The sequence below is a fragment of the Microtus ochrogaster genome, chromosome 2 (genome assembly GCF_000317375.1).
Source record: "Microtus ochrogaster isolate Prairie Vole_2 chromosome 2, MicOch1.0, whole genome shotgun sequence".
NCBI lineage: Eukaryota > Metazoa > Chordata > Mammalia > Rodentia > Cricetidae > Microtus > Microtus ochrogaster.
The window spans coordinates 14,078,424-14,090,769 of record NC_022010.1 but is presented as its reverse complement, the minus strand read 5'-3'; the positions used below and the strand labels follow the sequence as shown (position 1 = coordinate 14,090,769).

At 48.0% G+C, this 12,346-nt stretch overlaps 2 protein-coding genes across 3 annotated transcripts in view; both read right to left on the bottom strand.

Annotated features, from left to right (window-relative positions):
* The window catches only part of Diablo (diablo IAP-binding mitochondrial protein), a 16,549-nt gene extending 10,197 nt beyond the window's left edge, over positions 1 to 6,352 (bottom strand). The window contains exons 1-3 of the mRNA XM_005344414.2: positions 6,086 to 6,352; positions 5,259 to 5,385; positions 1,204 to 1,335 (exon numbers count right to left, since the gene is read on the bottom strand). Coding sequence (XP_005344471.2) covers positions 1,204 to 1,335; positions 5,259 to 5,385; positions 6,086 to 6,183 — 357 coding nt within the window. The 5' untranslated portion in view covers positions 6,184 to 6,352. The remainder of the gene's footprint in view (positions 1 to 1,203; positions 1,336 to 5,258; positions 5,386 to 6,085) is intronic.
* Positions 6,353 to 10,233: 3,881 nt separating this feature from the next.
* Vps33a (VPS33A, CORVET/HOPS core subunit) overlaps positions 10,234 to 12,346 on the bottom strand; it is a 27,163-nt gene continuing 25,050 nt past the window's right edge. Inside the window, exons 12-14 of one of the 2 annotated variants that reach the window (XR_003378371.1) lie at positions 11,842 to 12,010; positions 10,972 to 11,276; positions 10,234 to 10,891 (exon numbers count right to left, since the gene is read on the bottom strand). Coding sequence is in view for 1 of the 2 variants with exons in the window: in XM_005344413.3 (XP_005344470.1) it covers positions 11,095 to 11,276; positions 11,842 to 12,010 (351 nt within the window). In the remaining variant the exon portion in view is untranslated. Of the gene's footprint in view, positions 11,277 to 11,841; positions 12,011 to 12,346 lie in introns of both variants that reach the window. The other variant, XM_005344413.3, reaches the window with a different exon arrangement.

The following is a 12,346-nucleotide window of genomic DNA, read 5'->3' as shown; positions in this document are numbered from 1 at the left end:
AGTTCCAGGACAGGCTCCAAGGCCACAGAGAAACCCTGTCTCGAAAAACCAAAAAAAAAAAAAAAATTGTTGGCCATCCACACTGAGATGCAGAGAAAAAAAAATGCATAAATGACTTTAAGACAGTGTCTTGCTTGCTATGCTGATGGCACCACAAACAATCCTCCTCCAGAGTGGCTAGGACTGGAGCCAGGAACCACTGCATGCTGGCTGCTCTTGGGGTGAGCCACCATGTGGTTGCCGGGAATTGAACTCAGGACCTTTGGAAAAGCAGGCAATGCTCTTAACCACTGAGCCATCTCTCCAGCCCCTCTGGTGCCAGATGAACTTCTCATCCTCCTGCCTCTGCCGCCCAAGTGCTGGGATTCTGTGTGTCTACCGCCACGCTGCTGAGAATAAAACTAAGGCAAGCATTTTATAGATAGATGAGCCGCTACAAAAACCCAGAACTCAGCAACATTTTAAAAAGGGGTTAATATTTTTTTTTAAATTATTAAATATTTTAAATATTTGAGGCCCAAGAGCCTAATGGCCAAGGTATGGGATGGGAGGGTGTATGGAGGGAATGGGAGGAGGGGAGGGAGTGGGAATTTGGATTAGAATTTGTTTTAAAAATGTTTTCTTTATTATTTATTATATGTACAGTGTTCTGCCTGTATGTACACCTGCAGACCAGAAGAGGGCATCAGATCTCATTACAGATGGTTGTGAGCCACCATGTGGTTGCTAGGAATTGAACTCAGGACCTTTGGAAGAGCAGTCAGTGCTCCTAACCTCTGAGCCATCTGTCCAGCCCCTGGTAATTTTTCTTTTAAATCTATTAAAAAAAAAAAAGAGCAGAACGTTGGTGGCACACGCCTTTAATCCCAGCACTTGGGCAGAGGCAGGAGGATCTCTGTGAGTTTGAGGCCAGCCTGGTCTAAACTACGGAGAAACCCTGTCTTGAAAATCAAAAAAAAAAAGAACCTAATGACCTCTGCTAAAGCTACTACACTCTCACAATACACACATAAGCCTGGCTAAGTCCTAAAAAAACACACACAGCTATCAGAGGACATGGTGGCGAGCCATAGTTTGGAAACTGCAAATCAGAGTCTAGGAGGGGAGCGGGGATTGTAGCACCTGCCTGGCCCATAGACCTCTGGGCTCCATCTCTTCACACTGAAAAACAAAACAAAAAAAAACTGCACAAAACAGACGTACCTTCGTATACTCGGTGATGGCTTCGATCAGAGCATACGTGGTCTGAGACAGAAAGGTGGAGGTGCTATCTGTCACCAAAGACACAGCCCTCCTCATTAGTGCGTCGTTACTAAGAGAGTGAGGCTCCGATTTCTGAAAGACAAACAGTCACTCAATTTCCAACCTGAATAAAGCTTAAGACGAGAACCGCAAGGTCTCAGAAGACTGCCCAGCCCTGTGCTTCATGCGTATGAACCCACAGCAGCACACTTCTTTGGGGTAAATTTTTAGGCTTTCTATGTGGTGACTTAAGATAGCATAGGAATGTAATCCGAGGGTAATGTTTCTCTCCACATTCATTCACTAGAAAACTGAGTGTCAAGGGAACTGTGGCAGAGTCACGGGAAACTACCAATCCTGTGTTGGGTGTTTCTGACAAAGACCTCCAAGAGCTGATGTGACTGAACTCACAGTGACTGGGTGGACGTAGGGAGACTGCTGGGCTGGGGCAGGGGACGATCTAGTCAGCTATTGCACCAAAAAACAAAAATCACTAGAACCCTCCATTGGAATTATGGGATCTGGTCACTCCAGCTCAAAACTGCTGCCACTCAACATCTCAGTAACTCCCTTTCCTTCTCATCAGAGACCTTGCTGTATCCAAACCAACCGCTCTACTTACTGTCTTAGTCTTGCTGAAGAGAGTGTAAAACTCTGGAGTAACTGTTAAAAGCAGCATGAGTATGAAATGGTTTTTAATACATGAATAAATAAAAAAAAATTCATCCTAGTTGGGCAGCGGTGGTTCAAGTCTTTAATCCCAGCATTCAGGAAGCAGAGACAGGTGGATCTCTGTGAGGTTGAGGCCAGCCTGGTCTAGAGAGCAAGTTCCAGGACAGCCAAGGCTACACAGAGAAACCTTGTCTTGGAAAAAAAAAAATCATTCTATCTATCTATCTATCTATCTATCTATCTATCTATCTATCTATCTATCTATCTATCTATCTATCTATCTCATAGGAAGAGCACTCAGATCGACAACTCTGCTCACAAAGGAAATGCTGACACAGCATCTTGAATGCTGAGTGTAATGATGCTAACTTTACAATGTGTTCTCACTCATTTCTCTTTTTACAGATGATGAAATACACACACAACAGCCGGGAAACTTTCCCTAGAAATCAAATAGCTAATTAAATCTCAATGCAAACTCTCCGGAGGCTGTACTCTTTCTCTTATGTTCTGCTGACCCAACATGGTGCCAGCCATGACCATCAAACATCAAAACATACATTTACCTAGCAGTAGCCAGAAGAGCAGGAGAGCTGACCAGGAACTGAGAAAGTCTTTAAAGGGATGTGACTTGAACTGAAGAAGCTAGCACTGAAATGGCTAAGGTCCTTGGAAGGAAGGAAATGAAAGCCTGGTTGGCATGAGAGAAATGAAACTGGTTAAGGCACCAAGTGCAGGCAGAAGTAGACACAGTGTAGCTGTGTGTAGCACTAATGGGGCTCGGGAGAGCAGACCACAGCAGCTCCAGTCCTGTGCCCCAGGAATGGCTAGTACCTGGGCCTCAGAACGCAGTACATCAACAGAAAAGAAGACAAACCCCACAATTCTCAAATAGGAAAAAAAGAATGCTGAAGGCTGAGATGACTTAGCTATTAAGGAGGCACTTGGCTGCCGAGCAGACAACCTGCTCAGCCCCCGGAACCAACCTGCAGCTGTCCTCTGATACCCTCATCCACCACACAAAATAAATGTAATTTTTAGGTTTGTCTTGTCATCAGGATGACTGACGCTCGAGTGGACATTTCAGAGCTAAGGCTCATCAATCAGCATGCAGAGCTGACGTAAAATCACACAGATGAGTGTTAATGAGTCTCAGATGTGAAAATATAAATCGATACAAAAGTATCAGGAATACTTTGTTGAAGTGAACTTGCTGGTTTCTTATGCAGCTCTTCTCCATAAAGCACAAATCCAGTGGTTAAACCACCTCTGCTTTCCAACCAGCCCTCGCTGATTGCTCTAAGGACTCTCGCCCACACGCTCGTTCTTCCTGAGACAATTCTCCCTCCATTTGCTGCCTGCCAGCCGGTAGCGCCATCTCATCTCATCTAGACTAACAGTAGCCCTTTAGTCTCCCCAGATAAACAATATCCTTAAAACCTATACAAGATCACAATATTCCAAGAACAAATCCTTTGTGGTCTTTTAGAATAAAATCCAAAGCCTTACAATGACACACAAAAATCAAATCACAGGGGGGCTGGAGAGATGGCTCAGTGGTTAAGGGTATTGCCTGCTCTTCCAAAGGTCCTGAGTTCAATTCCCAGCAACCACATGGTGGCTCACAACCATCCATAATGGGGTCTGGTGCCTTCTTCTGGCCTGCAGGCATACACACAGACAGAACACTGTATACATAATAAATAAATAAAAAAAATATTTTCAAAAAAAAAATCAAATCACAGTATCTGATCCTTGGTCACCTCTGAGCCTCACCTATTAAACAGTTCCTCCTTCCATTCCGTTCACTTTGCTTTGCTGCACACCACACAAAATTCAGCTTCCAGACTTTTGCCTCAATCAATCCCTCTGCTGCAGGCTTCTGCCTTAGCTTTCTCGAAGCACACTGGCATGAAGCTGTCCCAAAACCACTTCACCCTATTTCACTTCACCCTATTTCCATCTTTTCTTTCTTTCTTTCTTTCTTTTCTTCTTTCTTTCTTTCTTTCTTTCTTTCTTTCTTTCTTTCTTTCTGTTTTTTGTTTGTTTGTTTTGTTTTTCAAGACAGGATTTCTCTGTGTAGCCCTGGCTGCCCTGGACCAGGTTGGTCTCAAACTCAGATTCGCCTGCCTCTGCCTCTGAGATTAAAGGCATTTACTACCGCTATTGGGCCTTTTTTCTTCTTTTTGGTGTGCTTTTTTGAGACATCTCAAGATGTAACTAACACAAGCTAATCTTACGATTTTGATTTTCCTGCCCTAGCCTCCCCAGTGTTGGTATTACAGGAATACACCACCTCACTCAACTTATATTTGCTTATTTTCTACCCAGAATGGATGTTTTATGATAGCAAGAATTTGTATTTTCGCTCACTCTTACCTTCCTAGTCTATGGCACAAAGAAGTGGTTCAGTAAAGTCTTTCTGAATGACAGGCTTCTGCCAACAGACTGTATTTCTTTCATCTCATTCTATCCTTTATGCAACTTGGAGCTGGGTGGTGATGGCGCACGCCTTTAATCCCAGCACTTGGGGAGCAGAGGCAGGCAGATTTCTGAGTTCAAGACCAGCCTGGTCTACTGAGAGAGTTCTAGGATGCGCTCCAAAGCTACACAGAGAAAACCCCGTCTCGAAAAACAAACAACTTGAAGTAGTGTTTACACCAGTACTGACTAGGTGACTGGAACTTGATTCCTGGGTACCCTCTGGCCTCACCTATTAAACAGTTCCACCACTAACCCTTCCCTCCCTGTCCTAATCTCACTTTGAAGACAGGATGCCTATACAAGTAAGCTAGTCTGAACTGGTGGGTGCCAGGGACAGGCAAGCAACCTCTAACTTCCTCCTAGTTCCAAGGAAGTCAAAGGTGCACTCTCCAGTGCCAAGGCAGTGAACGATTCCCTCAGTGAAAACTAAACCATAAAAAACCCATGTGAATTCCCAGGGCAGTCACTCATCCACAGAAAACCATGATCACTCCTCCCCTGTTCCAGCCTACCACCTATTCCCCTTCAATTCTTTTACACTGTATCTTTAACCTCCGGACCCCCAAAGTTTGACAAGTTCATTTGCAAAGTTAATCTTCTACTTCTCTGTTTGCTACAAGGATAAAGGTCTACTTCCCAGTTCAAACGATGCTCAGTTTCACTGGTTCCTCGATTCAGGGGTGGTGGAGCAGGGACAAAAAGCGGAAACTACTGTTTCTACAACGTGAGACAATGAGACCGGGCAATCTGCTCAAGTCTGAGAAGATGCTGGTACAGTACGGCGCATAGCATCATGGGAGGTGGCACTTGGAAAACTAAGGCTTCTCTAAGATCGGGAGAATCACCTGACCGTCCCTTACCTGAGCGATAGGGACTGCACACAGGGTCACGCCGAATCCAGCCAACATAGTTTTGTGCCATGGTCTTATCAATTCTGAGAAACAGCGTTTCTTTGAGTTAGCCACGACGGGAACACGCTGTCCATACCTAGAAATATAAGTCAAATTTTAAAAAGCACAAATCAATATGTAAAAGGCTCTCGGGTCTGCAGGAGTCGGTCCAAGCAGCGGCTAAATGAGGAGGTAGCAGCGGTCTTCCAAGAAAATAAACCACAGGGTAGCCTATTAAGTCCCAGAAACGGACAGAGGTGGTGGCAAGCCTTTAGTCTCAGCACTCGGGAGTCAGAGGCAAGCGATGTGAGTTCCAGGCCAGCAAGAGCAACAGGCGCTTTCCACTAGGTGGAGAAGTTTAAAAGTTGCCTCCGAGCTGCTTAGCAACCTGACGCCAAGATAAAACTCTCGTGCTTGCAGGACTTAGCCCTAAACCCTGGGCCTGGGTTCCGGAGTCTCGAAAGGTCCCTGCGAGCAAGGTCCTGGAGGCAGCATCCGGAGAGCGCCGCTGGCGTCGTGCGCTAACAACGCGCTGTCAGCCCAGGCCTGAGCCAACGCCGTGGCCCGTCTGTCCCTCGGTGTCTTCCGGACCTCTGAGCTGACTGGAGGGTCAACGGGCTGGGAGGACCCGCTTTCGGAGCCCGTGATGGAGGACAGGGACGGAGGCGGCACCCTCCGCAAACTTCGGAGGGAGGCGGGACGCGGCGGCCTGCAGCGACCTGCGGCCAACGCGCAGGACGGCGCCGCGGGCCCGGCTCCTCTCCGCCGCTTCCCGCCCTCTGCGGCCACTGCCGTACCTGAACATAGAGGCCACGCTCCGGGACATCCAACTCCTCAGAGCAGCCATCCCGCGGCGGACGGACGGCGGACGCACACGCCGGAAGTGACGCAGCATAGCGAGCAGCCGGGCGAGCTCGGCCGGCTCCCGGGTACCCTGGGCTTCATGGTCACGCCCCCACTAGAGGACGCAGTTGCGATTGGACAGGCGGAAAGGGTGGGACAGGAGCGCTAGGAAACGGCTGTAACGGTCGCACCTGGCGTTCAACCGCTCGCACTTCGGCGCGGGACGCGGCAGGTCCCCGGGGCTCGGGGGGTGCGGAGCAGGGTCGCGCGCCTGGACGCGGGTGGTGGGCTGGGGGCGGGGCGGGGCCTGCAGAGGGGAACGTGCTCCGCGGGGCGGGGCGGGGCGGGGCGGGGCGGAGCCGGGCGAGCCTGCCGGGCGCTGTCACTTCAGCACCAGGAAGTAGGTGGTCCAGCCGGCCAGCAGCAGCGCCCCGATGAGCACCGTGTAGCTGAGGAGCACGAAGGCGAGCAGTTCCCGCAGCAGCTGCAACACGTGGACGGTGGACGAGGCCGGCATCGCCCTACAGAGACCTGGAGCCTGAGCCCGCGTAGGGTGCGTGTGGCGGGACAGCACTCTTCCAGGGCCAAAGAAGCCCCAAGTGCTGTTCTGCACTGGAAAATGTGCCTTCTAAAGCAGTAGTTGCCCACACTCCCTCTCACTGGCATCTGAGCTCCAAAAGGGGAAAGGGCCTGGTCTTTCCCAGTCCTAGCTTTGCATTAGACTCCAACGCAGCCCTCTCTTGCCACCACCTCTTGCATTTTTAATGCAGCTGGTGCCGCTAATGGGCTGGTGGAGGATAGCTTGATTTTCCCTTCACCCAAGCTGCAGCCCTGTCTGTGGGCCTGCCTTGGAGTGGAGAAGCAGCAGACCGTTGCTCATTTCCTCCGTCATCCTCCTGACCCCAGGCCCGTCTACAGTAAACTTTAAGGATGTGTGTGTGTTTGTGTGCCCCAGCATGCTTGCCTTGCGGCCAGTCAGGATTAAAACCGAAGGGCGCCAAATAATAGGTACCAATTTGATCTTGGGCTCACATCATTCCCAATATGTCTTACACACCCCATCCGTGCAGATTTCACCTCAGACACTAAGAGTCACAAACTAGCTCATCTTCACTGCTGCCTTGCCTGGCAGATCCCCTCAATGCTGGTGTCTAGCTTCCCACTCTTCCCAATTTACTCACTTGGCAAAGTTTCCACGACTCCTCCCCGCCACAGCTTCCACAGCTTCTCTCTGGTCTGCTGAAGAGAGACTTGTGCACACTGCAGCGATCTCGGCAGAGCTGAGGTCTTCAGGCAGCTGAAGCACTCAACAACTAGGTGTGGTCTAGCGACCAATTACAACCTCTGTGTGGTTTCTGAGCTCCCAGGGAGCTGCGCACAGGCAATCCTAGGCCAGGCGGGGCCCTGGCAGCCGTGCCCGCCCTCTGCCTGTGTCACCTCCAGTCTAAGGACGAGGCATCAGCGATTTTCAAGGCTCCTGACTTAAATGGGCTGAACAACTGGTACCCCAGGGGGTATTTCAAGCCCCTTCTTGTCTTGCTTGTCTAAACACCCCAGCTGGGCTGTACCGCCAATGTGTCTAAAACTGAAAGCAGTCCTGTCAAGAGGCCTGACAGAAGCACTGCCCGTTCACCACGATTGTCTCCCTAATGGAAAAGCCACTGTCTTAAGAAAGGCAAGTGTGAACATGCACATGTGTATGTGAGACTCATGCCCCAGGGTGCAGGACCCTAATTTACAGAGTTACCCGGGCCACTTCCAAGTTCATCTACAGAAGTGAGGCAACAAAAGGAGCCAGCTGGGAAAGCAAAGGACACTTGCCCTTTCCCCGAAGTAACTACCAAGGACAAGCAAGCACAGATATACAGCTTATTCTTCTGCTTATACTAGATTATGAAGACTATTTTTTGACCTTTGGAAGAACAGGCAGTGTGGACGTCAACCTTTTATAACATCATCATCCAGAAGCAAATGGCCCCTTAATTTAATCAGGATCTCTTATTATCAAATCATTGCCTTGGTGAAGCCTGCTCGAAAACAGGGGCAGAACATCAACACGCAGCTCAGGAAGCCAGTGCGTAGTAATTGCTCCCCCAGAGGACTGGACATCTGAAGGGCTCCCATGCTTTGGCTAAGATGAATGCCATCACCTATACCAGAGTGGCAGACAGAGTTCAGATCCCTCCCCACCCAGTTTTCAAATGGACGCCTCAAGGCAGTTATGTGGTTTATGCTTTGTACCATCTATAAACCTGCCAAACTGGGGTATTTTATAGCAACAGAGTAACTTAAGCAAAGAAATACTACATGGGGGCTGACAAGATTGGCTCAGCAGGTAAAGGAGCTTGCCGCCCGGCCTGACAACCTGAATTCGATCCTCAGGACTCACATGGAGAGAGAACCAACTCCTTGAAAGCTGTCCTCTGATTGCTATGGTGTGAATGTGTATAAACGCACACACTCTACATAAGCTACATAAAGAACCATAACATGGAATAAAATTCACATTAATCCACTTATAAATGAGAAATTTTACATACTGCCTTTTCCTTCTACGGCCTGAGAGGCCTCCTCTGTCATAAATAATGCATCAGCTCCTGGAGCACCACTGACCACCTAGAGGCAACATCCCTAGAGACAGGGATGCATGCTGCATCCCGCGCTTCGCCATCTTTTATCTCAGCCCCTTTGCTTCGGATGCTTAGTTCATTTTGCTGTTTAAAATGTTTTGGGCATGTAAATCCTAGCACTTGGTAGTCTGAAGCAGAAGGGCTGAATTCAAGGCCAGCCTGGGCTATAGAGGGAGACCTTGTCTCAACAACAGAAGTATATTTGCTTGAATTTAACTCCTCAGAACACAAATTTCCCTCCTAGGGTCAAGCTACCGGGGCCCTTTTCTTTTTCTCCATGTTGTCCTGAGAATGGAAGCCAGGCCCATGTATGTGCTCAGCAGCTCTCCTACCACATGCTGAACGAGTCTCCCCACACAGGGTCTAATATATAACCCAGCTGACCTACAACTCTCAATCTTTCTGCCTCACAGTAAAGATGTGCCACTGTGCCCAGCTTCTAGCTAGCCTTTGTATACATGAGAACAAGCATGCAGTGATCAATCACAACCTGATTCTAGACAAGCAGAGCAGGAATGTAATAGGGTTCATATGGAGACCTTCCTAGTTCTCAAGAAACCTCCCATTTCAATCGTCCCTCCCTAGACCGTTTCTCTCTTGCTCTACAGTCAATCCAGTTAAAGTACCTAGTTTCTGGATTTAAGGCAACAGAAGATGTGTAAATTAATAGTGTCTATGTAGATGTCTTTAATCAGGATGGCTGGTGCGGCAGAATGGTCCATCTAACCAACTCAGCGAAAGTGAAGACATGGCATATAAACAATCCAACTCTCTAAGAATAAGTGTCCGTCCCACAGCCTTTCTCAGAGCATTTTTTTTTTTTTTTTTGGTGTTTTGAGACAGTGTTTCTCTGTAGCTTTGGAGCCTGTCTTGGAACTCGTTTTGTACACCAGGCTGGCCTTGAACTCAGAGATCCACCTGCCTCTGCCTCCCAAGTGCTGGGACTAAAGGTGTGCGCCACCATAGCCCATCTGTTAGAACACACTCTTAAAAGACAAAGACAGCTTTGAGTGCATCAAAGGGCATAATATGATTATCACCATTTCTATTTGTTCACAGATGAAGTAAGTGTGTGGTTTTAAAAAAAAAGTATTGTGCTGAGTACATTTTTGGAGCTGACCTTGCTATTCTCTGAGCAAACAAATATAGACTCAGAAACAACTGCAGACACTTGAGATTACAACTGGGCATCTGTTCACGGGATAAACACCCCAGCCAAGGAGACTTGACCAAACTTGAACAGAATCCCGGGAGTGGAAAACACTCAAGACAAGGTGGGCTGCACTTCCTGGCAGCTGAGACTAGCCAGGGTTGGGGCTCGAAGGTAAAACCAACTCCCTGGAAGAACAAGAGACTGAAAAAGAATGTTCTGAGCCAAGAAGGTTTTCCCATTTGGGAATCACCCCCACCTCACTCCCCACCCCTCCGAATACTGAATATCAAGGCTAAATTCATTCCATGAGAAACAAACATTATCTTTGCCACCTTTTATTCCTGTATTTTTTAATACGCAATTTCTTTCACTTACAATGTGCAGTGAACTGTTCCAAATTCTACATGAAGAAAATGAGAAAACTTGTGGTTAGTAGTTAACCAGAGCAGCCACACCCTGGATGGGAGCTGGGCAATGGTTAGACAGGCTACATTTTCTGCAGACCTGGATGATGACAGAAAAGCCATCACTGGGTCCCATGCTTGGCACCCTTAACTTCTCCGGATGCTGAGATGAGGAACTCCCAGCTTCACCAACATGCCTGCTCTCAGTCGTGGATCTGACTGAGACTCACCACAGTGGTTGCAGTCACCAGCTCAGGGACAGATCAGCTGAGTATATTTGAGCAAAAGTGATGTGTGAACTTGAGTACAGCCGGTATGCTAACGAGGTGCATAAGGCAGTTACCATGGTCACAGGAGCAGCGTAAAGAAACTTAAGAGCTGCGACTGCTCACAGAAGGATCAGTTTGATGTTGGGGCCACAACGGACATGGAAGAAAATGGAAGCCCCATTAGCGGCATCTCCACTGGCATGTCTTGCAGTTAATGTGCAGTCAGAAGAGCCTTTGTATGGGTAATTGGCAGAAGCTGCTTGCTCTTCAGTTCTTCGTAGGCAGAGAATCTGCACAGATGCAGCTAAATCAGAGAGGGCAGAAACTTCATTACACTAAGAAACTCTTCAAAGCTGATTTTTTTCAGAAGGAAACAAAACTTGCCTTAGGAATCAAACTGGTAAGCGACTGGCGACACAAATCCGCAGGAAAGAGCAAGCACTCGGACAACGCTGGTTTAGTCCTCAACACAAAACCACTATCCTGGCCACGGAATGTCTTCTGGACTTATCGTGGCTCTTCCATGAGAGCCTCTATCCAGCTGTTTCCATTCATCAGTTTAGTGGTCGCAATTACATACTCAGTGCCTCCATCTTCCAACTGGGAGAGAAAGCGCAGGGCGGCGATTTCAGCAAAGGTGACACCCCCGAGGAAAAAGATCAGCGTGACTCTGTTCTCTCCAGGTTGACCTAAAATGTAAACATTTCAGAATTCAAAAGTATCTATTACTGCTGCTTGTTGAAATTTTTTTTTTCATTTAAAAGTGTATAAAAGGGTTGGAGAGATGATGGCTCAGCAGTTAAGATTGTGTACTGTTCCTGCAGAGGAAGTTTAATTTCCTAGCACCCACATCAGAGAGCTCACAACTGTCTGTAACTCCAACTTCAAGAGATGCCTCTGACCTCTCCAGGAGCACGCACGCGCGCACACACACACACACACACACACACACACACACACACACACACACACAAATCATAAATATATTTAAAAATGGAGAAGGAGAAGTATGAAAAAGTCAAGTGCATCTTGGTATAGCTGGTTCATCTGAGGCTCTGGAATGCTGATTTTGATCTTACACCCCGAGTCCTGGGGGTCTCACTGCAGACTGAAATATGCTATTCACAAGGGCACAGCACAGCTCTGGGCTGCCAATGTGCATTAGCAACCGACTTTACAAATGTTTTTACAAAGCAACCGCACAACACGAGCCCCATCAACAGCACACTGACTGTGGATGGGAGATAAACTCACGCTTCTTCTGCAGCCCGGTGGGCAATGGCTGGCGTTCTTCAAAGTGAGGCCCCGGGAGAATGCGGAGAACCTCCTCGATGCTCCGCCAACCTGGCCGGGAAAGGAGCTGAGCGAGTCGCACACTGAGTGGTGCATAACCACTGTACACGTAGGAAATGTCTGTGGGGTTCTGTCAACAGTTAAAGAAAAAAATAAGGAGACTGAGAGCCACCCACAGTTTTTTGGTTCCTGAAGTTATTTGATTAGGAAACAGAAACTTAAAATACCCCTTGCCTGTGTCTTACTCCAATCCACCTTGTAGGGGCTCTATGTTTAGCACCCAGGGCTTTACATTCTTCTTCCTTCCTTCCTTCCTTCCTTCCTTCCTTCCTTCCTTCCTTCCTTCCTTCCTTCCTTCTTTCCTTCCTTTCTTTCGTTTATTTATTTACAGGGTTTCTCTGTAGCTTTGGAGTCTGTCCTGGAACTAGCTCTTGTAGACCAGGCTGGTCTCGAACTCACAGAGATC